This window comes from Danio rerio, chromosome 14 (genome assembly GCF_049306965.1).
Source record: "Danio rerio strain Tuebingen ecotype United States chromosome 14, GRCz12tu, whole genome shotgun sequence".
Lineage (NCBI taxonomy): Eukaryota > Metazoa > Chordata > Actinopteri > Cypriniformes > Danionidae > Danio > Danio rerio.
The window spans coordinates 47,749,072-47,775,186 of NC_133189.1; the positions used below are offsets into that span (position 1 = coordinate 47,749,072).

At 33.7% G+C, this 26,115-nt stretch overlaps 1 protein-coding gene across 1 annotated transcript in view; it reads right to left on the minus strand.

The window, feature by feature from the left end:
* LOC141377471 (uncharacterized) overlaps positions 1–26,115 on the minus strand; it is a 516,632-nt gene that overhangs the window by 97,259 nt on the left and 393,258 nt on the right. Inside the window, exon 6 of the mRNA XM_073921717.1 lies at positions 7,498–7,613. Coding sequence (XP_073777818.1) covers positions 7,498–7,501 — 4 coding nt within the window. The 5' untranslated portion in view covers positions 7,502–7,613. The remainder of the gene's footprint in view (positions 1–7,497; positions 7,614–26,115) is intronic.

Sequence of the window (26,115 nt, forward strand, 5' to 3'; positions counted from 1 at the left end):
CTGAAAGAAGGTGGGAAGAACAGCATTTTACATCAATTTCTCACTAATGTTCAGAGATATAACTTAGCATGAAAATCACAATAAAGGATGTTAATTTGCTGAAATTCATAATAAAATCTGTTTTATTTGTATTGTACAAAATACATGTGTAAGAATTTTGTGCATATTACATTGATTGAAAAGGGGAAAACGATAAATTGTTGCATGACTGCAATAAATTAATGTTTAAATTATTGAAGGTTGTGTGACCATCAGAAAGACCACAGGATCTTATTTCTCAGAGGAAGTGCTCTGTTCTCTTTGTTCTTTCAAGGTGACCTGGCAAGAATGGTCTTAACAAAAATGCAAGTACGTTCTCTGCTTTCTTGGAATTGAGAAACAGCCTATCTGTTGGATTTAGGGAAGTGGGTTGGTGGGTCATTCGTTGCTTTTGAAAACACTATAGGTTTGGTTTAGGGAAGGAGGAAGTGTGGGTCAGTCGATCGGTCAGTCAGTCAGTCAATCAATCAGTCAATCCGGTCTCTGGTAGATTTGTAAAAACAAAAACTGCCAAAAAAAAAAAAAAAATTTATTTGGTGCTCTCCAGAAATGTATGTATTGGTGTGTTTTTAAAATAAGTCTGGGTTATCATTGGTGCTTCTTTATGTGGTTTTAAACCTTTATGAGTTTCTTCTGTTGAGCAATAAAAGAAGATATTTTGAAGAATTGTGATTGCTCCTCTTTCATAGTAGAAAAGAAACATTACTATGGATTGAGTGCTTTTAATTTTTGTGTGAACTATCCCTTTAATGTCTGAATTTGGTTGCATTATATAAGTAAATATCAAACAGGCTCAATTTTTTTTCTATACTAATATAACTATTTAGGGTGTTTTGTTATTATTATAAAACCAACTGGGTCCCACATGAATGAAATCAGTTATTCTACAGTTCATAGAAAGGTCCTAACAGTTCATTAACTATGGACATTTCCCCCTAATCTTTGACAAAAGGAAACTTGCTTTGATCGATGTGATTAATATTTTACTATAGGAAATTTGCTTGCTTGTTTTATATCTTGAAAATAGCTGCCATGGCTTGATGTTTTGTTATATAATTGAAAGACATTCATATATTTTTAAAACATGGCTTAAGGGTCTAAATCATTTTTGAGGACACTTTATGTTTGTTGTTGAACATATCTTTCACATTAGCTTTCCAATACGGGTTAGAACTAAATTGTGTAAATCTACTAATCTTATAGAGTGCACTTATTGTGTAGATCTTACATTTTGAAATCATGACATGTCAGTACATTTGGATTTACATTGTGCAAGCAACTAAATATAAACTACCTTTAAACATACAATATGTGCTCATACCACTAAACCAATCCCTTACGTTAACATTTGCAATCCAACATTAATATTAGTACATCGTGCCTACCAATTAATACATTTTTGATGTAAGTACATAGGCAACATAGGCTCACTGGAAATAAGTGCTTCAACATAGATTTTATGAAACTGCAAAAGCGTACTTTATCATATGTACGATTGCAGATTAAAGTTAAAAATAAATGTAACAAGGCAATATTACTCCACCATCCTTAGTTCCTTTTCACACTAATGATATTTAAAGGGACATATTATTGACAAATAAAGAATTAGTTTCATGCAGTTCTTTGCACAACACCAAATCAATGCAAATTTGAAACATGAATCTTTAATCGAATACATTTGCCTCACCTGTTCCCTCTGTATAGTGAACTTTTCTGATGCGGTCAGTGTGCTCAGAAGCTCATTTTGTATGGTGTTAAATTTGATGCATAGTGCTCAGGTACAGGTCCTGTGAAGCACGGTTCCACAAAAGAGACAAAAGCAAAGTAAAACTACGGGGTTACACTGCATTCTTCATTTTTTATTACCCATACTTAAAATTGACCAATTTGACTAATTGACTAATTCAACTTATCCAAGTGCACACTCCTCCCATGTCTAATTCCTGCTGTGAATCAAACCTGCAATCTTTTGATTACAAATCCCATTCCATCATTAGGGCACAACCCCCCCCCCCCCCCCTTCTTTTACAATGTATTTTATATTTCACAAAAAAAATGTAGGCTAAGGCAAGTTTTTTTTTTTTTTTTTTTTTTTTTTTTTTGTTTAACCCGGTGTTTTACAAAGAAGTCACCAAATATAGAGGCACAAGAACAACATGATAAACTCCCACTAGTAAAACTTTATTCTACCAATGAAAGGATGGATTACACAATCAAATAAGAGATTAAATTAAAACACGAAAATAAATCAAAACGCATGAGGAAAATTAGGAAAAATCAAAGAATATTATGCAGTGGTTATTAATGCCTGCAGCTAACAGGTGTGTGCTTGTGCGTGTGTGTATAAAAGTAGTTGTGTTTGGCTTTCTTATAATTTATTTTTTCTCTGCTGGACGGTGTAGGGGTCTCAGCTTTGGGCTGAGTAAATCAAACACCTGCTGTTCTTCACTAGCACATGATGAAGACGAAAAAAAAAACACAAATACACACTGTTACACACTTAAAACGATCTTATCCAATTGCACCACACGAACAAACAGTTTTCGTTTTTTTTACACAATAACACAGACACACAAACTGGTTTTATGTGATTTATGAGGACTCTTCATAGGCTTAATGTATTTTATAATGTAAACACCATTCATTATATGGCCTTACTCTATTCCTACCCCTAAACCCAACTCTCATAGGACTGTAATTTTTTTATTACTGTTATTTTTGTTGTTGATGTGATTTATGAGGACTTTCTATGGATGTAATGCATTTATACTTTATTATTAGTATTTATATTTACTTTACCCGAAACCCAATCCTGACCGGACGTCTGATGTGGCAAACATTTGATGTGTAAAAACTCTGTTAAGTATGATTTTAAACCATTTTAAATTATGGGGACACAATGCATGTCCTCATAAATCACCTCTACATTATAATACCTGTCATGTCCATGCCATTATACTGTACAGATATGTGTATTCATAAATTACAAACAAGTACACACACAATGGCTCGTTTTTTGTGATTTATGAGGACTCTCCATAGGCATAATGCATTTTATACTCTAAAAACTGATTAATATACGGCCTGGCCCCACATCTAGAGTCAACACTCACAAAAAACCTGATGTGGCAAATGTTCAATGTGTAAAAACCTTGTTAAGTATGATTTTAAACTATTTTAAATTACGTGGACACAAGGCATGTCCTTATAAATCACCTGTACATTGTAATACCCATCCTACCCATGTCATTTGACAAATCTGTGTCCTCATATATCACACAAATAAGTACACACAACGGTTGGTTTTTGAGATTTATGAGGACTCGACATAGGCGTAATGCATTTTATACTCTAAAAACTGTTTAATATATGCCCTTACCCTACCCCTAAACCCAACACTCACAGGAAAAAAGCCTAATGGGGCAAATGTTTAATGTGTAAAAACCCTGTTAAGGATGATTTGAAACCATTTTAAATTATGAGGACACAAGGTATGTCCTCATAAATCACCTCTTCATTGTAATATCTAAGTCATAATTATGTAATTATACAAATCTGTGTCCTCAAAAATCACACAAATAAGTACACACACAATGGTTAGTTTTTTGTGATTTATGAGGACTTTCCATAGGCGTTGTGTATTTTATACTCTAAAAACTATTTAATATATAGCCTTACTCTACCCTTAAACCCAACACTCACAGAAAACCTGATGGGGGAAATGTTTAATGTATAAAAACCTTGTTAAGTATGATTTCAAGCCATTTTACATTAAAAGGACACAAGACCTGTCCTCATAAATCACCTCTACATTGTAATACCTGTCATGTCCATGCTGTTATACAAATTTGTGTCCTCATAAATCCCATAAACAAGTATACAAACACAATGGTTGGTTTTTGTGATTTATGAGCACTCTCCATAGGCGTAATGCATTTTATATTTTAAAAACTGATTAATATATGGCCTTACTCTACCCCTAAACCCAACACTCTCAGGAAACCTGATGTGGAACATTTTGAATGTGTAACAACCCTGTTGAATATATTTTAAACCCAAGGCATGTCCTCATAAATCACTTCAACATTTTAATACCAAAGTCATGCCCATCTGTGTCCTCACAAATCCCACCAACAAGTACAAACACACACATAGACTTTTGGTTTGGAGAGAAGTTGACTATCTTGAGGGATCAAACAGTGAGACCTGGTCTCATTCCTGCAGCACTGGCCAAATGCCCAGTCACACACTCACCACTGCCAACTCCTCTAATGAAGTTCGGTAATTAAGCGAGACCCTGAGACCCGAGGGTCTGTGTGTGGGTTGAATTTTTGGACTCAGAAATCTTCCTTTCGTCCCCTTCTCCTCCCAAAAAGCGGCAAGTTCTGTGATATTCCCAGAATCTCAAAAAACTCGAAAACACTTCAAACTCTTCCACTCATCTCCCACCTCAGTCTGAGGCTGCAGTACCTCTACATTGTCTAAACCTGCGGTGAAATCATCAGCTCCACAGGGCCTTTGTCTTCAATCCGGCTTTCACTCAAGCCTGCTTCTTGATTACAGTCAGACTTCACCCTGCAGTCCTCGGCGCGCTGGTACTGCATGATTGCGAAGCGCGTGCATGTCATATATGATCTGATGTAAGGAGTTTGACTGCGAGGCTGTCGGTGCTGAGCATTTTCCTCGGCTCGACGGGGGCTTCGGGGGGACTCTCGCTGCTCCGTCCGCCTGTAATGAGCCAGTGCTAATTATCCTCAAGAGACGCGGTGCTAACCTTGGGCTCGCTAGCCAAGGACTTCTATTAAACCCCTGCCAAGATTTACCACAGAGGAATTTATGCGTATTAATGAGACGATAACAGTACATTTTGGTTGAATGATATGTGGGAGCGCCGCTAACAAACAACAACTCTGTAATCAAATGTGGAAAGATATAAACAAGTCCAGGAGGTGCATGAACATGTTGTAAAGGCTGACGCAGGTCAAGTGATTGTTAACTTGATTTAACAGCTATTGGGAAAATACTTCCTCTCTAAACTCTTTCCCCCCACTAAAGTACTGTTGATTAAAGTAATGTGAATTGGTAGAGAGTGGTGTCATTGTTGATCATATATACATATCTTTCAAGGCCTCAGAATGTTTTGATGTAAACAGTGAATCTGTCAGAAGAGTCTTCATTTTATTAAAACTTTGTTGTGAATAAAAAGCAGAATAAACACTTGCATTCACACACACTCTTATACAATTCAGTTTATTCAATTCACCTATACGGCATATCTTTGGACTGTGGAGGAAACTGGAACACCTGGAGGAAACCCACACCAACACAGGAAGAGCATGCAAACTTCACATAGACTGCTTTTAGGTAGGACTTAAAGCAGTCACCTTCTTGCTGTGAGGGGAAGTGCTAACCCCTGAGCCACCGTGCCACATATTTTACTGTTCATTACCATTATATTATTTATAACATTTTTAAAAATGTTTTTCTTTTCTCTTCTTTTTTTTTTTTTTTTGACTTAAGATCTGTGGCAATTAATTATTTGTTCTGTTAGCTATTTGTTAAGTGAGATGGGAATGTTGAAGAATAGATGTATCTGTTTTTATCCAAATCCTACTGAGAATGCATAATATTTTTGTCAGGCCACCTGTTGAAAATGTCAGTATGAGTCACGTGAATTTATTGTGACAATAGCACCATTCATGTAACTGATATTGTATCACAAAATAAATGGATTTAAAACAGTGGTTGTTATGTATTTTATGTTATCATACCTTAATCAATCAATCAATCAATCAATCAATAAATAAATAAATAAATAAATAAATGGATTTAAAACAGTGGTTGTTATGTATTTTATGTTATCATACCTCAAAAAATAAATAAATAAATAAAATAAATAAATAAATAATAAAAATAATAATAAAATAATAATAAAATAACATAAAATAAAAATTGACAGTTTCTTCCCATAAAGTTCGATAAATTAATTTAAATTAATCTAAATTAAATTAAATTAAATTATGATTTATTTCAAATCAGGTACAAAGCCGAAAATAAAATAAAATAAAATAAAATAAAAAAATTAAATTTACATTTTAAAGTAATAATTTGTTGGTAATTTGATCATAAGTGGACATACAAACATGTAATTTTTTTAAAGAAACTTTCAATAATTTTTATACAAATCACATGAATAACAAAAAAGACTTCACTGTATCTTAAACAATTCAAATGGCAAAAATTCGCCTCACTCATGAAAGAGTTAATGAGGAATATTGAATGCGATGAATAGGATGACAGGCTAGTTCTGTAAATGTAGTCAAGTCAGAGAAGACAAGAACTATTCATAATATATAGCTTATCTTATAATGTAAAAGAGCACGGAGGCAATTTGAAGAAGCTCTTATTAAATTTACACATTTCCGCAGAAATATTAAATCTCGGCATACTTCCCCACAACCTCCTCATCTTGGCTTCTAATCAAGGAAATATTGACGAGCAGTTGGTAAATGCCCAGAAGGTCACCGAGACAGAGGAAAAAGATGTCAGGCATTTATGACTGTACAAGGAGTAGATTTTATCCAAGCATCTGACACAGGGAGAACACTGCAATTTAATGAAGACCATATTCAGTGCGCTGAATATAAAAAATGCACATATAAATAACCAATCTCTGGAATCTACAAACTACTATTTCTTTTAAAAGTTCTGCAGATGAACCCAAAGTCTTAAGCCACCAATGCGCAATGTAGATTTGTTAGATTTAAAACTGTGGTTTTGTTAAATATTTTTAAACTTCAGTTGATGTGTAATGTAGCTGTGTGAACATAAACAACATCTCTGAATGTAATTTACACAAAGTTCAATACGAAGGGAGATAAAAAAAAAAAAAAGTTGCAAACATTTTTAGAGGAAGCTAAAATGCCGTCCAAACACTGCTATTTCCACAGAGTTCATTCTGTTTCTGTATTTGGGCTTCCCAAAGACACAACACAAAGAGCAAAATGCTTACAATTTAATTTTAATTATGTTCCAGAAAATTATAAAAAGATATAGCCCTAGCATTTGACAAAGGACAGCTTCCAGAATCTCTCTCAGTTCGTTGCTGGATTCAGCTAAAAACTCCTCAAAGAACGTACAGCTCTGACCAAAATAGCAGAAGCTGTGGATTGTGAGCCACAACCTGTATTTTTATTTGTTAAAATTGATCAAACACATGCAGTTTCTAGCGTAAATGGTATGTCGTGGCAAGGACATAAACGAAGATGTAAACAACAGGAAATGCTGTTTGGCACCGCTAACAATTTAGCTACAAATTAATATTTATCCGTCAAACCGCTGTAAACACCTACAATCTTCACCAGTGCTGCAGTGTCTTTCTATGCGGCTGCTTTCTGTGCATTCTACATCTCAAATAATGAACTCGTAAAAGATATGTGAACGTTTCATATTACTTACCCATGCTTATAACCTAAATATATGTGAAGGACACTTGTCAGATTTTATTTAAGAGAGCAGGCATGAGGTTCAGCTGCGTCCTTTTCATTTTCTGTCTGATTCAGGTTCAAACTGCACTGTAAAAAAAAAAAAGAAAGTATTTTACAATTAATTTCCAGCAGCTGGGGTGGAGATGATTACGGATATTAAATTTTAAAAAATTACCAGAATTTTAAATATAAGGAAATTTATTTTATGGTAAACTTCTGTAATTTAACTGCCATTATTTTACTTTTTTTTTTTTTTAATTACGTAAAAAAACATAAAATTACAGATTTAACAGTTAAGGCCCGTACACACAGAGACGTTTTTTGCTCGCGTTTTCCATCAACGTTTAACGCCTCGCGATTAAATAACGGGCGTCAATGTGATCGTGCACACCAACGCGCAAAACGGCAGCCACAAAAGCATCATTTTGAAAAAAACGCCTCATGCTCGTTTTTTTGTTTTGACGCGCCGCGTCAAAATCTTCTCCACCAATCAGATCGGCACTTTTGCTCACGTGCACGGAGCTTCTGAAGTTACAATAAACAGCACTTGGAGGCACTCAAGCACTAAACTTTCAGTGCGAGCGCTCATAGAAGAAGATGCCTAGAGGCGATATGGAGCTGCTTATTGCTCTGGTGAACAATCATTTCTTCATCGCTAGAGCTGGAGCTGCTGCTTGAACTATCCATACTTGTTCGAGTCACCAGTAACTTTAACAACAAACGTGTAAACTTCCTCTCCTCCTCTTCTTCTGTGTTATAAGCAGGTGTCAGAAGCTTAAAGTTGTGTAGCGCCATCTAACGTCAAAAGAGTGATTTTGCATACTCTTCAGCTTGACGCCAGTGAAAAGCGCTTTGGTTAGAATACTGAAAAACATCTCGTAAAACGCTGACGATAAACGCAAACGAAAAGCGTCCCGGTGTGTAGGAGCCTTTACTCTAATTGACAGTAATTACACAGCAGAGACATAGCGCGTACGTTCCTTAAAATGAAATGAAATTAAATTAAATTAACAAAAATAAATTAAAATAAAATAAAATACATTTTAAAGTGTTAATTAATGTCAGTAAAAAACACACAAAATTTTTACATTTTTAAAAGAAGTGTATCTTAAATGCCAGAAGGTCACTGAGATGGAGGAAAAATATGTCAGACATAACTGTACAATAACTGTATTAACTGTATAATAACTGTACTATAACTGTTCAAGAAGTGGATTCTATCCAAGCAACTGACACAGGAATTTAACACTGCAATTTAATGAAGGCCATATTCAGTGTGCTGAATATAAAAAAATGCAAATATAAATAACCAGTCTCTGGAATATACAAACTACTATTCCTTTTAAAAGTTCTGCACATGAACCCAAAGTCTTAAGCCACCAATGTAAAACGATGCACTAATTAGCAACGAATACCATGTTATTTTGAAACAAAGTTGCAATGATACACATGAACTCATTTTAAAGTGTTGAAGAGAAGCAGAAAAGAGTGTAAAAAGTTAGCAAAAAGGTTTGTTCGTTTGCATTTGTGTTTGCTGTAGCTTTCTGTCCTTTTGTTATATCGATAATAGCGCCGAGCTTCCACCCTTCTGGCTTGATTCTCAAATAGAGATAATCCAGATTTCCGTTTTCCTCCCCAACCCACTTATTTGTTTGGACTTCCTGTGGCCTCCTTCCAATCCCCAGCGCAATATCACATCAATATATAACCAATTTTCAGCTCCAGGACCAATGCACAATTACGGCGACTGCCCTCAGTGGATCTCTGGAGCTCGGATAAGGGAATCCATATTGAGAAGATTTAATACAAATCAACACTCTGACCCACTTACTCGCTTCCAGAGCGTAACACTCTCACCCCTTTTTGGATATTTACATCAATTTCACAATTACTTCACATAAACAGCGCACTTAAAATTAAATCATATCAGTATGCATTTGTGTCAGACGACGAGGAGAGGAAGGGAGAGGGAAGACATATTTAAATTGGTTATCACACAGCACTTACAGCAATTATTAAAACTCAGATCATTACATAAATTTCCATGTTTTTCATCCTCAAATTGCTGATCGCATCAAGCATGTTGCGGTGTTTTATGTGTGTGATTTACCCTTCAAAACACTCACACACACAAACACAGTGTGTGCACATCACACATGCACAGTTCATTCTGGAGTCATTATGCCAGTTGTCAGTTCACATGTTTCATCCGATGGTAATCTGTAAGACTTATGCAAGGAAAAAGGGGTGGTTTGAATCAAATCGCATGAAAATAAATTTAGCAGACTTTCATTACACAAAGCATTCATGTGGTTTGAACTGCACTGTTTTGCCACAAATATTTACTGCAAAACAGCCAGTAAAATACCACATACGCCCTTTAAAGATCATTACTGTAATATGCACTGCATTGTGGGATTTTAAAACTTTTACAGTGACTTACTGCATATTAGGAATTAACAGTATTCTACTGTAATCAAAGTAATCAAGTAGCGCTACTGTAGTTGAAGACAAATGAGATCTTGTATCACAAAATGTATAGGTAAATAGATTGATGAATGAAAATTACCTTTAGAAAACCATCTAAAATGGATATAATACCAAAGAATAATAAAAATACTGTTGTACATGATCTTGTCACTTGTTTGGAATGTATTAAACTCATTAATAAATACTATAAAAGTTTTGTAGTGCCATAGGTTAAAATTTAAATACATTACAGTAAAAATACTGTAAACAATGTCATACTGTATGACATTCATAAGTGGTAAAAGGCAAATTCTTATAAAAATAAGTTGTGGTAAGCCTATTTTACTATAAAATGAAATGGCAGGGAACTGCTACTGTAAAACACATTGAAGGGCACCTATGGTGAAAAATTCAGTTTTCAATTCACTTTTAAAGCTGAGACAGACATGTGTGTAGGTGTAGTGTATAGATTGTCATATTAGGGTGATATAAACATAGCCAGTCTTTTTTTTTTTTTTTTTTAATTTAACAACATAAAAATAGTGGACCAATTGGAGTGGTTTTCAGACTGACTGCAACTTGACGTAGGAGTGCGGTCCCCCCGCCAACCAATATTGATTGACAGGCGCGCATTAACATGTCTCCGTAGTAACGCATATAATCGTATCAACGAGACAGGATATGCGCAAAGCAACGGGAATAAAAGGTCTGTTCAGTTTTCTAGGATCATCAATCATCATCAAACATGATCAAGAGTGAGTTTTACAAGTTCAAAATGTTTTAAAACAGTGTATGTGTGTAATAAATTACTGCAATTCACTTCAGAATTACTTCATCAGCAAAGCCGCGTGTCAGAACAATTATAAAAAAAAGACGCTTCAATCCCGGTTTGTGGACGTTAAATCAGGATTATTTTATTATTCATACAGCAGTAGATATTTACCTGTATCCTGTCACATATGGGTGCACATATGTCCCGGTCTAAAAAAGAGGTGTATTAAGGCGCATTGTTGGCACGTTGCTATTTTGAGAAACTGAAATAGATCACGCCACTGACCAACTAAAAGCTGGTCTAAAGTTGTGTAGAATAGGACATGTGTATGGATATAACTCGTTTGTTGTTGTTTTTTTAACCACACATCATTATTATTGTTCATTTATTCATTTGCTGGTAATTATAGCTGAATTCAGAAATAGTTTTGAAACAAATCTTTATGATTAACAATCATAAATATGTTGGCTTATGATGTCTTCAGTGGAGTGCGTAAAACATTGTTTTCTTAATTAAGAAAGTAAAGGATTAAAGTGAAGAGTAAAAGTAAATAAAAGAGAAAGTAAAGAGGCTGAATGGAGGAGGCTCATTCTTTATCCTCCCACAGCAGATGGACTGTTTAACTGTTTACTCGCTAGTTAAGTGTTCAGTTTTTCCACTTGCAAAGTCCGCCATGTAAATAGCAAATGCGCCATGGCCCAATACAACTGACTCATAAATATAAGATGAGACTCTGATTGGTTTAATGCATGTTATGCTCAAAAAACTCACTTAACTCATTAAGGGAATAGGTGCAACCCTGTTAGACCATGCGCTGGGGCGCAGAGAATAGGTCTGTCCTTAAAAAAAGCAAAAGGGGATTCGGAAACACTTTTAATGCTTTTGCATTATGCGCTTTAGACTTTGTGCCTAGATCATTAAAATGGACCCCAAAAACTTTAAAACACTGTTAATGCGTAAAAAGCTCAGCAGATATTCTGACTCTGATTGGCTGCTGTCATTTTCCTCTCTTGTGTCAACTCCCGCCATTATTGTTTATTTTCAGCTCTGGGTTCACCTTTGGGCCGCTCCGGCCATAGCAGTACAGGTGGCGATAAAGATGGCCCCATTTGACTGGTCAAATTTAGATAAACAACCAATGCATAAAATAAATGTCATATGTACGTTGCATTTACTATTATAACAATAATTCTGCAATATATTGTGCAGCCTTAGTTTGAACAATTCCAGACTCACTTCATCTGTGTATTTGTCTTCATATCTGGTAAATTAAAGAGCACTAAATGCCTGTCTGATGAATTGGTCTCTTGTAGAGAGCATGTTTTCCCATCTGGACTAACCATTGCTGAGGTGGCTAAAAATACACATCTGTTTATACCAGCCATAAATGCGCAGTTCCTCTCTTGCACGCACTTAAATGCCCACATTAAGCATGAATATGTTGATTATTTCCTCCATATATTTTGAAGACGTTTCATTAGGTGTTGAAACTGTGCTTGTGAAGTTATGGTTATCTCTCTGGAGAGAAATCATAATCTGTTAATGCTGGATGACAACTGGGGATTATTGCTATTCACCAGCCTATTTCTAAAGCAAAGAAACAAACAAATCCGCATAATGCTGCTAATTTGAGAGCTCAAGGAGTCTGTAAGAGTTACGATGTGTGGATGAATAATGTTATGCATTAGGGATTGGGATAGGAGTCATTGTTGAGAATTAGATCTTTTGAATAGTTTGATTTAAATAGTTTGATTCTATCTATCTATCTATCTATCCATCCATCCATCCATCCATCCATCCATCCATCCATCCATCCATCCATCCATCCATCCATCCATCCATCCATCCATCCATCCATCCATCCATCCATCCATCCATCCATCCATCTATCTATCTATCTATCTATCTATCTATCTATCTATCTATCTATCTATCTATCTATCTATCTATCTATCTATCTATCTATCTATCTATCTATCTATCTAAACGCCCACCCTCTATATATATATAAACATACATACAGAAGTAAAAGCATTCGTTCTAATTACTACTCATGGTATGAGTAAAAAGTAGTCTTTCTTAAAGTACTCAAAATAGTAGGTAGTGAGTATTACATTGTGAAAATGATTCCACCAAATTGGCACCCTAAACCTAGATAAATAGAATACATGCAATTCAGTCATGTTATTTTTTCTATCCATGATTTAATTAGACAGCAATCATGGGACTGAGTAATCTGCTTGGTAATCCAATGGTGAGACATGCACGTGCAGACATGGACTCTCAGACAAATGCAAGTGTGGCTGAGCAAGTGACATAATTGTGAGGGGATGCGGTTAGAGGCGGGGTTAGGTGTAGTAGTTTCTGAGAGTGCACATATGTGCATGTCTACAACCAGAAACTATTGGATTCCTTCGTAGAATAATCAGTCTCATGATTCCTGTTTAATGGGTCAGCAGCCAGACCATCCTGTACCTGTAGCCATATGGCAACAACAAATGAATCTCATTTATTAAGATTTTTGTTTGATTACGTTAAACAACAGGTGCCACTTTAAAAATGCACACATCTAACATTTTAATGACTGCTTTCCTAACTTTTCATGCTCATTCATGACAAAATGAGTTGTGTTTAAAAAAAAACAAAAAAAAAACATGATTGACATCTTTAGATGTCAATCATCTTGACATCTTGACATCTTTAGATTGACATCTTTAGATGTCAATATTATTAATTATGTGTATTTGTCTGTTCAAACATGCACTCAAAACCCAGACTTTCGCTCCACTTCAAATCATTGTACAGAATCCGTTTGGGAAACAGTGTCCATTTATCAGTCTTGAGCGTGTCAGCTGACAGTTACGCACTGCTATACGAAGATTTCATCTTTAATGAAAAGGAAAAGGAATCCCACCATTTTTATATTTATTTTACGGTGTTTTCATGCCTAAATAAACCGAAAGCACATAGTAACTCACATTTAAGAGCAAGGGGCGGCCCCTGGTGGTTCAGCAGTATGGATTGTGTATAGGAAGGATCGGCTCTTTAATGTTTATTGCCACCCTTCAAAGAAAGACTAAAAATACAGGTGAAATAAGGGAAAATACCTTTACGGGATAATATTGGGATAGAACTGTAAATTACGGGAGAATCCCGGGAAAAACGGGATGGTTGACAGGTATGAGTCAGACTCTTATAGACTTCACCACAGACCAAAAAAAAATAAAAATAAATAAATAACATTAACATATAAAGTATATACTGCATGTTTAAGAAAAATAATGCAGTAAAAGTACCAGTAGTAAAAATAGCAGTAAAATTGTACGAGTAAAAGTGAAAGTACTTAAGCCACATAGTAAAGTACAATTCCTCAGGGAAAACTACTCTCAGTTACAGTAATTTGAGTATTTGTAATGTGGTACTTTACACCAGTACTCATTCATTAATTTTCCTCTGGCTTAGTCCCTTATTTTTCAGGGGTCGCCACAGCGGAACGAACCGCCAACTATTCCTGCATATGTTTTACACAGCAGACGCCCTTTCAGCTGCAACCCAGCACTGGGAAAAACCACTACTCATTACTTGTCAAAAATAAATTAATTGATTGGACTTAATTAACCCCAATTCAAAAAAAGTTATTAGACCAGTTTTATGAACTAAATCCATTCAATTAAAATACTTATAAAAATTCATAATAATTATAATAATTCACAAACAGATACTGCTACACATTTCAGTAGCAATTGGAGTAATGCATAAATGTATATAGCAAACATTTTACACATAAAATCTTCAGGAGATTAGAAAACTGTGAGTTCAGGGCACCGTCAAGGACAGGAGCTTAAACCAGTGCCATTGTACTCTAAATGCCTCCTAAAGGCTTTCATTTTGTGCTTTTATGGCGAAATAAAATGCAATAATCAGCAACCCTGAACGCAAGCAAAGAACAATAAGGTCACATGAGCCATGACAGAAAACCATATTTAGCCTGGCTCTTTAATAAGCAATGAATGTATGCAGATAAAAAAAGCCAAGTCCCAACTCAATCTAAATCAAAACACAACTTAGAGATAATTGGATGGTTTTGAAATAAAAACTCCTATATTATATCTTCTTTTCTCTTTCTCTAACGCACCAATTTATAATCCGGTCGCTTAAGTTTTATGCTAATGAGAAATATGTGACCTCTCAACCTCAACAAATTATAATTAAGATAATCAGTGAGGTTGGCTGTCTGACTACAAATGAATAAAGCCTTCCATTCCACAGGCTTTGCCTTCTTTTTTTTTTCCTTGCCATTTTCTTTTCTGCCTCTGTTTCACTCTGTCTGATTCTGCCGGTGACATATTCTCTCCCTACCTGCTGCAGGCAGTAATTTCTTCCACAGGGCTGAATGGATGTTGCATTGTTGAAGGAGATAAGACCTAAACACACACACACACAAACACTCACACATCCCTCTCTCTTTTCTCTCCATTTCGCCTCTCTCTCTCTCTCTCTCTCTCTCTCTCTCTCATAGAATGCATAGATCCTAGCGGAAGTGCGGCACAATCGTCCAGAATTTAATTAGCCCAACTAATGTCATTTCAAACTCAATGCATTTCTAATCCTCCACAATTACCAAAGACATCAGCACACTCATTCTGCCTTACCACCGAGGCGTATTATCTAGCCAACTGAGAGGCCTGATTTCTGTGAAAAGTCAGATTCTGATCGCACAGTAGTCTAGAAGTGAACTTTGCCGTGTCAGAATACATGAACTTCTCATTTAAAAGCTCGTCAGCGGTGTCGGTTTTCAATCGCGCAATTTTAGATTTTAATTACGCCCTAAATTGATGCATAATCTCTTCCTGAGCTACAAGTGAGCGCGATGATTTTATGGACTTCGCTTTGCTTGACTGTCCTTGGCGAGTTAATTGTCTCCAAATTACAGTCCAAGAAACAGATCATAGTTGGCAACGAGGAAGATGATTTGGATCTGCGTTTTTTTTTTTTTTTTTTTTATGGCTCGAGAGGTGAAATCACTCAGGCACGCTGTCATGACTAAATAGTTTTTGATTCATAAACATCTGGCTATTTGGCTAGTTGTGTTTTGAAAAGGTGGCCCGCTTGAAGCTTTGTCAGCTGTTTTGGCTCTAGTGCATACATCCTCCTTTGGGACACCGCCACTAATATTTGGCCATTTTGAGTCTTTCTCCAACAAAGATGTTTTGCACCCTGGAATTTTGGCCATATTGGCTTTAAGGGCATCCATGTGGGTATGCTGCCCATGGGATGCAGCCATTTTGGCTCCAGGGTAGCCCTATGGGTATATTCTCCTGAGAGCCGGCCATGTTGGTTTCAGAGCCAGGCGATTCTCAGCGTTTGCCCTGTCACAGGAACCAGCCTGTGGGAATTTTTATATGGCAGGCTACAGATGACCAATGTGGGTAGAAAGCCTTCTGGACAGTACTCCGTGTGTACATATGTTCAAGCAAATATGTCCCAGAGCATTACGGATGGCACAAAAAAATCCACACAGCAATAGTTACACAGTTATCTTTGAAGTGTCAGAGCAAAATGTCATCTATGCTTTTCATTCGTGCTGCAAAAGTTCCAAATAGTCACCAATTGTTGAAGATTCCCAAAGCCTCGGGCTGTGAAAGAGTAACAGATGTTCTGAAGTCAATAGGTGCGTTACTTCTCAGACCCTAAGGAAACAAATGGGAAGGCGAAAAAGAGAGTTTCTTGCTTTAAGGATTGTTAACTTTTTTTTTATTTTGGCCCATGCTGTTAATCAGTAGAATGTGTGCTTCTCATTGGCAGATTTGTATTCCCTGGCGTGTCTGTTTTGGTGGTGGCACAGGATAGAGTCAGTCTGGTCTTGCCGTTCCTCATCACTTTACTGCCATTCCTCTTGGACTCCTTGAGACGATAACATGCCAAGGTCTTTTCAAATCAATTATTTCTCAGTGAAAAGATTCAACTTCAACTAAGGCCTTAAAGTGACTGTTAATAGATTATTTTTTTACTGTATACAGTATATAAATATAAATTCCTCAATTGCTCTTATATAAATATATAATTCCTCAATTACTCTTCTATACATAAGTTTAAATTAGAGTATTTCATTTACTTATTCTAATCTCAAGGTTATGTTATGATACAAAGGGAAACTTTGTTGCTAGAAAACTTTTTGGCAATGATGCCATTATTGGGCGACTAACTGAGACACAGGGCAACTAATTTTCACAACCAAATGGGCTATATGTACACAGACTTTTAATTTCAGTCAGCCAGCTGCAGGGCTTCCAGAGAATTGTCATTCTATAAAAAAATCACCTTGTTTAAGATCTGATTTCTTAAAAAAAAAATAGCAATTTTCACAATCTGGCTGAGATGTGATATAAAGTGGGTATCAGACCAAACAAGAAGCATTATATTATATTTTTACGTGCCATGTCTTTAAAATGTGGAAATTAATTTTACCCCAGTATTTTCAAGGGAATTTCTGCACTAGACAGCATCTGCGTTGAAACGGCCTTTCATCTCCTTTTACACTTCAAATAATAAATTAATGTTTCTGTTTTTTTAACAGAAAGTATTGAAATTACATTACAACATCTTTGCTGTAAAAGGAGCCTCAAAAAATTGAAAATAGTCACATAAAGCTTTCACCAGAAGTTCATCATTGGCTGAAAAACACTAGCTGTGCAAATATCCATTGTCGCTGATGTAACAATTGTACAGATACAACTTTGTAGCCCATTCTCAATAGAAATGAAGCCAAGCAACATCACTCTAAGCAACATTAATAAAAACAAAAATAAGAATTCAAACTGTTACTCAAAAAAATGCAATGATGCAAAAACACTTATTTTGTGAACAAAATGACATTCATTCATTTTATTATTTTATCCATCCATCCATCCATCCATCCATCCATCCATCCATCCATCCATCCATTTATTTATTTACTTATTAATTCGTTCATTTTTTCGATCAGTCATTCATTCATTCATTCATCTATTTTTTCATTCACTCATTTACTCATCCATTCATTCATTCATTATTTTATTTTATTCATTTATTAATTTATTTATTCATACATTCATTTATTTATTCATTCATCTATTTGTTATTTCATTCATTCATTCATTCATTCATTCATTCATTCATTCATTTTATTCTTTCATCTATCCATCCATCCATCCATCCATCCATCCATCCATCCATCCATCCATCCATCCATCCATCCATCCATCCATCCATCCATCTATCTATCTATCTATCTATCTATCTATCTATCTATCTATCTATCTATCTATCTATCTATCTATCTATCTATCTATCTATCTATCTATCTATCTATCTATCTATCTATCCATTTATTTATTTATTTATAGGATAAACATGGAAATATTTCTGTTAAGCAATCCAACCTAGTATTTTCTAAAATTCATATGTAGCCAAGCAACACCACTCTGCAATATTGCCAAGATATATTGGTCAAAAAGTTGCTTTGTTAAAAGGAAATGTTTTAGACAAATGTGATTAGATAAGAAAGACACACATCCATTTCCAGGCTGATTCATAACATTTCCAATGGACTGGGATTCTTTAATTATTTCCCTGATGCTGAAAATGAGAATTCCTACTATATACACAAAAATACACTATAAATGGGAATATAGCCTACTTTAAAAAAAAATAAATAAATAATAATTTAGTTTCTATGAAGTCATAGGGGTGCCAATAATTGTGATGTTTTGTATTTGTTCATTCAGTCATTCATTACTTCAACAATATTCATTCATTAATTCACCTTTGGCTTATATTAATTCACCTACCTTCGACTTATTTATGCAGGTTGCCAAAGTGGAATGAACCACCAACTATTCCTGCATATGTTTTACATAGCAGATGCCCAACCAGTCACAACCCAGTACTGGAAAACACCCATACACACTTGCATTCACACAAACTCATACACTGTTGCCAATTTAGATCATCCGATTAACCTATAGTGAATGTCTTTGGATTGGTGGCGAAACCAGAGCACCTGGGGGAAACCCATGCAAACATGAGGAGAACATGCAAAGTCCACACAGAAATGCCAACTGGCCCGCAGCTGAGACTCCAACCAGTGACTTTCTTGCTGTGAGGCGACCACCGAGTCACCGTGCAGCCCATTCAACAATATGATACACAATAAAAGGCATTTTTTCATTGCCTTTTTGCTCATATTTATAAGTGGAGGGCACTGTATATACCTAACATCTAGAAAGTTAGTGAAATCCAGCTGGTTATTCTCAGGATATAGCCCATTGATTTATATGTGGGCAGATATTGTATTATTTTTTTTTTTCTGTATCACCAACCTAAAATACAATGAAATACAGCTGGACGCTCTCACAGTGGTTCAAATAGCTGCTGGTGTGTTTTTAAATATTAATGATTGGCCTGAGGTCATACAACTTAAATTTAGATGATGATTGAAGTGGACCAAAATTAACTAACCTTCTTAGAGGATGAAGTTAGCAATCAAATAAGAGTTTTCTTAATGGCCAAAAGGTTTCAAACAGTAGTGGGGCTTCATAAGGATCAGGCATTCACCCAAAATATCCTAATTTAGTCTGAAAATGAGAAAATACTTCATGCAAAGCAGCTAATACTTGATTTGTACAGAGTGTCCTGAAAGTAAAAGTTCACCCAAAAACTTGAATTCTGCCATCATTATCCAGAGATTAAAACTAAAACCATTAAAAGCCCTTATTACTTAAAACAAAACTACTTGTACTGGAATAACTGATTAATTAATTGATTGATTGATTGATTGATTGATTGGTTGATTGATTGATTGATTGATTGATTGATTGAATGAATGAATGAATGAATGAATGAATGAATGAATGAATGAATGAATGAATGAATGAATGAATTTAACATTTTATTTTAGCAAATTTTGCAGGGAGTTATTTTAGTTTAACATCAAAATATTCTTACATGGAAATATTTTTGTTAGGCAATCCAACCTGACATTTTTTTAAATCCATATTTATTTAGTTGTTTGCTTGTTTGTTTATATATAGGATAAACATATAAATATTTTAGCTAAGCAATCCATAGTATTTTCAATTAATATTTATTTATAGGATAAACATTTAAATATTTTTGTTAAACAATCAAACACAGAATTTTTAAATGCATTTATTTAGTTGTTTGTTTGTTTGTTTGCTTGTTTGTTTGTTTGTTTGTCTGTTTGTTTGTTTGTTTAAGCAACTCAACATTGTAACTCAAATTTGTTTATTTATTTGTTTATTTATTTATATTGTTCTTAATTAATTAATTATACATATTAATTAATATAATTAATTAAGACATATTTTTGTTAAGCAATTCAACTTAGCATGTTTTTAAATACATATTTATTTTGTAGTTTGTTTGTTTGTTTGCTTGTTTATTTATTTATTTATAGGATAAACTTGATAAACTTAAAATTTTTATTTTGTTAAGCAATCCAACTTGGCATTTTTTTATTAAAATGTATTTATTTATTTATTTATTTATTTTAATTATTTTTTATTAAGATTTTGAACATGTATGTTTTAAAATATAAATTGCCAACTCTTGCTTTTTATTTTAATTATTTTTTATTAAGATTTTGAACATGTATGTTTTAAAATATAAATTGCCAACTCTTGCTTTGCTATAGGTGAATGAATAGCTTACTAACTAATTTAAATGGTACTTTTTGCCCCTTTTGCATTATTTCACCTAATGAAGAGATAAAAAAATATATATTCTGTTGAATAGTGTTAACAGAAAAAGTACCATTGTCTTTGTTTACGCACAATATGACATTTTATTGCAGGCATGCTCTTCACTGACACTGTTGATTCACTGCTAAACTATAAATATTACTATAGGCAAAATAAAATAAAAAAATGTTGATGCTTTTTAAGGGTTTTAATGGTTTTATCCGTGCCCTTATGCTTATATATATATATATATATATATATATATATATATATATATATATATATATATATATATATATATATATATATATATATATATATATATATTATGTTTACTCAGCTAAATACATATTTCTATACAGTATACAGTGTCTCATTCTCATTATCTATACGCATAAAAACACAGCTAAGACCATTAAAGCCGTTGAAATGGATTTTGGTGGACTTTAACACAAACAACTTTTCTCAACTAAAACCACAGTGAAAATATTATCATTTGGAATTCAGTTCTTAATCATGTCAGCCTCCCCTCGGCCCAGGCTCATTAAGGGCACAGAAGCTCCATTTGAATGTGTTGCAGAGACTGTGGCCGGGCCACATCGCAGATCACACAAGCTCCTTTAAAAGCATGCTAATGTACTCCACTTCCCATGTCCTCGTCTGCTTATTAATATACATATTTAAAAAGAGAACATTATGCAAATCATGCCCAGCTCCAGATTAGATTTGAAGCCTCATGATTTAGTCTGAAATATAATTCCGTACACATTAACCATGCACCTAAGGCAAAAACACTGCCATTCTACCCTAGTTTAACCTAATTACCCCGCAAACATTAAAACCACATTTATGGTGTCTTGGGGGGGAAATGAGTGATATTCTATAGGGATTTATGACCTGTGAAATCTTCTTAATAAAGGTGGGGGTTTACAGTTTTTTTCTTTCTTTTTTTTTTTTAGGTCCTGACTGTGATATCTAAAAACAGGGATTTCAACTGGTGAGCCACAGTTTTGCATAAATTCGGGAAGTATTTTTGTGATGGACTTATTTTGAAAGCGGTACTGTACACGAAAGCTATCCTACCATCCATCCATGCATCCATCCATGCATCCATCCATGCATCCATCCATCCATCCATCCATCCATCCATCCATCCATCCATCCATCCATCCATCCATCCATAAATTTATTAATTAATTAATTTATTTCATATTTTTACTGTGACTTTAGTTGAGAAAAGTCAACTGTGCTTATTTTGCCTATAATAATATAGTAAATAATTTAATTTAATTTAATTTAATTTAATTTTATTTTATTTTATTTTATTTTATTTTATTTTATTTTATTTTATTTTATTTTATTTTATTTTATTTTATTTTATTTAATTTAATTTAATTTAATTTAATTTAATTTAATTTAATTTAATTTTATTTTATTTTATTTAATTTTAAACTCATGTTTTTTATCATTTTAAGATTTTAAAGTGACAAGTTTTGTGAGTGATGCTAAAATATGTGTTCTGTTTTCTGAGAAACAAATAAACATCACTGTAGCAAAGTTTTATTATACTGACTACATATACATATTAGTTAAAAAAAAAAAGAGTGGCCAAGAAAAAAAAAAAAATTCTCCTTAAATTAATGTCTGTCAGATAAGATGTTGTTATTTAATGAGCAGTAAAATTGTATATTGGACATTGATATTGTTTATTAATCATGATAGGTGTTGCTAATGCCACTACTTTTACTTGTTTGCCTAGTTTTTAATGACTATTTAGTTTTTTGTGACTTCATTATTATTTAGCTTATACCAACTTACTATCTTAATGTATTAAAAGGCTCCTATGTTGAAATTCATGGTGTTTGGATAGCACTGTGTGTAGGGATAGTGTGTCCACAATCATATTGGGGTGATATAAGGACAATGCAAAAGTCTCTTTTTTTTAATTCCTAGCGTTAAATATAGGATCCAAATTTTTACCATTTTGAGGCCCACCGCCACATGACATAAGAGTGTGGTTTCCCCCTCCCACAGGTTTTATTGACAGCCACATATTAACATGTCTCCGTAGTAATGCGTAAAATCATATCAACAAGACAGGACGTGCACAAAGCAACTGGGATTAAAAGATCTGTTTAGCTCTCTGTTATCATCAATCATCATAAAACATGATCAAGAGGGAGTTTTACAAGTTTAAAACATTTTTAAAGCAGTGCATGTTTGTAATGAATTACAGCGATCTTACTGTCTATGTCACTGCACCCGCATGTTGGTACAATTATAAAAGAAGACACTTCAATCCTGGTTTGTGGATGTTAAATCAGGTTTATTTTGTACATTAACATAAAGGATGTCCATACAGCAGCAGATAATACCGTGTATCCTGTAACATTTGCGTGCAAAAACAGTGAAAAGTTAAACATGCACGATGCGTGTGTCCGCTGTGTGTGTGTGCACGCTTGAACTTTGTAATGACATAATGTATGACTCATCATTTAAACTTCACAACAAAGACATCAAATGATCATTGATAAAGTTCTTACTGTAGTGTTTCTCACAAACATTAAGTGAGATCTGCTTTCTTCATGTCTGTAACTGTGCTGTTTATCTGATGCAGCCGGAGATAGATGCACATTCTGACAGCCATGAAATGGTGAGTGGGGAGAACTAGCATTAAAGGTGCAGGCAACAAAAACAGCTACATTGTGTTAAGAGCAGAAAATACTGATATTCTGAAAGTTTAAAAATAATCTGAGGGTTTTTTTGAGCTAAAACTTTACATACACATTCTGGAGACACAAAAGGCTTATCTTAAATCTTTAACAAAAGAGGGGTAAAGTAGGTGTCCTGTAAAAAAAAAAAAAAAAAAAAAAAAAAAAAAAAATATATATATATATATATATATATATATATATATATATATATATATATATATATATATATATATATATATATATATATATATATATATATAGTTTGGACTTGTATATCTTTTTATCAAATTATTTACAATTTATTGTTAAGTAAAAGGAGAGCTGTAGGTTTGTGTGTGTTTACTAAGCAATTTAATTGAGGGTATTTATGTTCATTTACAAATAAATATAGCTAAAGATGCAAGTAAAAAAAAATAAATAAATAAGCACCATATATTGAATTGTTAAGTAAAGTTGAACGGTACTAGTGTGTGCACTTTATATATATAATATACCATTATAATATATATATATATATATATATATATAATATACCATTATAATATATATATATATATATATATATATACATATATATATATATATATATATATATATATATATATATATATATATATATATATATATATATATATATTAGCCCATCTTTTCTTTTTTTTTTCTTTTTTAAATATTTTCAAAATGATGTTTAACATGGCAAGGAAATTGTTAAAGAATATGTCTGATAATATTTTTTTCTTCTGGAGTAAGTCTTATTTCTTTTATTTCGGCTAGAATAAAAGCAGCTTTAAATTTATTAAAAACTATTTTAGGAACAAAATTATTAGCCCCTTTAAGCTATATTTTTTCCCCGATAGTCAACTGAACAAACCATCATTATAAAATAACTTGCCTAATTACCCTAACCTGCCTAGTTAATCTAATTAACCTAGTTAAGCCTTTAAATGTCACTTTAAGTTGTATAGAAGTGTCTTGAAAATATCTAGTGAAATATTATTTGCTGTCATTATGGCAAAGATAAAATAAAACAGTTATTAGAAATACGTTATTAAAACTATTTTGTTTAGAAATGTGTTGAAAAAACCAGCTGAAACTCAAAAGAAAAGCGGGGGGGGGGGGGGGGGGGGATGGGGGGGGGCAAACAATACAAGGGAGCTAATAATTCTGACTTATATTTCTTTATTTATATCTTTATATATATAAATCACAGCTTAATGTCCATTGAAAAGTATTGGCCAAATAGTCAAAGCAATAAAATATGATAAAAAATAAATCAAACATAAATGCATTATACATGCACTGTATAAAAATATTCTCAGTTTGAGCAGAAGCCAAATGGATTATTACTTTATTATTTTTCATAAATTACTAGGCATAATTTAATTAAAATAAATGATCTTTCTACTTATTTAAGCTAATTGCACTCTCTATTTTAAGCAAAGCCTCTCAGTTGTGTTTCTTGCTTTGTCACAATTAGCCTTCCCAAAATGACTCTGAAGTTTATGTTCCCTGAAATTCACAATTAGAGCTGCAGAGCAATTTCCAGGCTCTTTTTTTAGTCTCTAAATAATCATGCATGCGCCACTCTGCTCTGCATAACTGAGTGTTTGAGTTGTGCGTTTGCCTCGCAGTCAAACCGGCTCGTCTTTTTGTATACACGCGCACCGTTCGGCTGGTTGCCTGGCAACTGGGATGCAGAGTTTTGTGGCCCTCTTTGCTAACGTGTCGCCCCTGGCGCTCCCTCTTAACGCTCAGTCGCTTCCCATCATGCTACTTGTTTTTGAGGTCTGCTTTGAAAAGCTGTCCTGATCACAGGAGCCCACACAGACCTACAGCAAACTACAGAAGCTGAAAAACCAAATTAGTTCCATTCAGAATGACGGGATAATTTGGCACTTTATTTCATTTTAGAGGAAATATGGAAACATTCTTGTAAGGAAATCACACCCAGGCTCATGAAAAATGCATTCTTGTGACAATGGTTTCTTGGAGAGAAAAAAAATGACACTACGTCACAGCTTGTGTATTTTGTTGCAAGTGAAATGTCCAGTGCTAAAAAGCGTGTTTAGTTTTCTTAGAAACAGATAAAGGTGATTGTATTGATGGTTTATTTGATTTGTTTATTAACATACTGCAGTAGTTTGGGAGATCATGTGACTGATAAACTATACAAGTATTGGTAACACTTTACAATAAAGTTCATTAGTTAATGCATTTACTAACATGAACTAATCATTAACAACACTTATACAGCATTTATTAATAAGAATTTAACATTTACTAATGCATTATTAACATCCAAGTCCATGCTTGTTTACATTAGATAATGCACCCTGAGTTAACATAAACTAACAATGAACAATTGTATTTTTATTAACTAACATTAACTAGCATGAACAAATACAGTAGTAAATGTATTGTTCATTGTTTGTTCATGTTAGTAAATGCATTAATTAACATTAACTAATGAACCTTTTTGTACTATACATGTGTATATACAAAGTATTGTAATGTGACCCAAGTATTAAATTGTGGGTCAAAGTGACTCACAAAAAAAAAAAAAAAAAAAAAAAGAAAGAAAAAAAATTCACACAAATTAATTCTGAAAATCTCACTTAATAAGAATCATTAAAATAAAATACTATCAAATAAATGGAAAAAATATATAAATGCATGAATCAATAACATATCAATATTCCTATGCATATTTAAATATCAATTAACAATACACCTCTGTAAGAATCAGCTCTTTGGTTTAAATCATGTTTAAACTTTGGGGATTCGAATCAAAGATTCGAACATGATTCACATAGAATTATTTAAAGCTTACACTCAACTTTAGTATTTGTCCAGCAAATAGAACGTTTAGTGTAAAGCAATTCTGTATTATATTA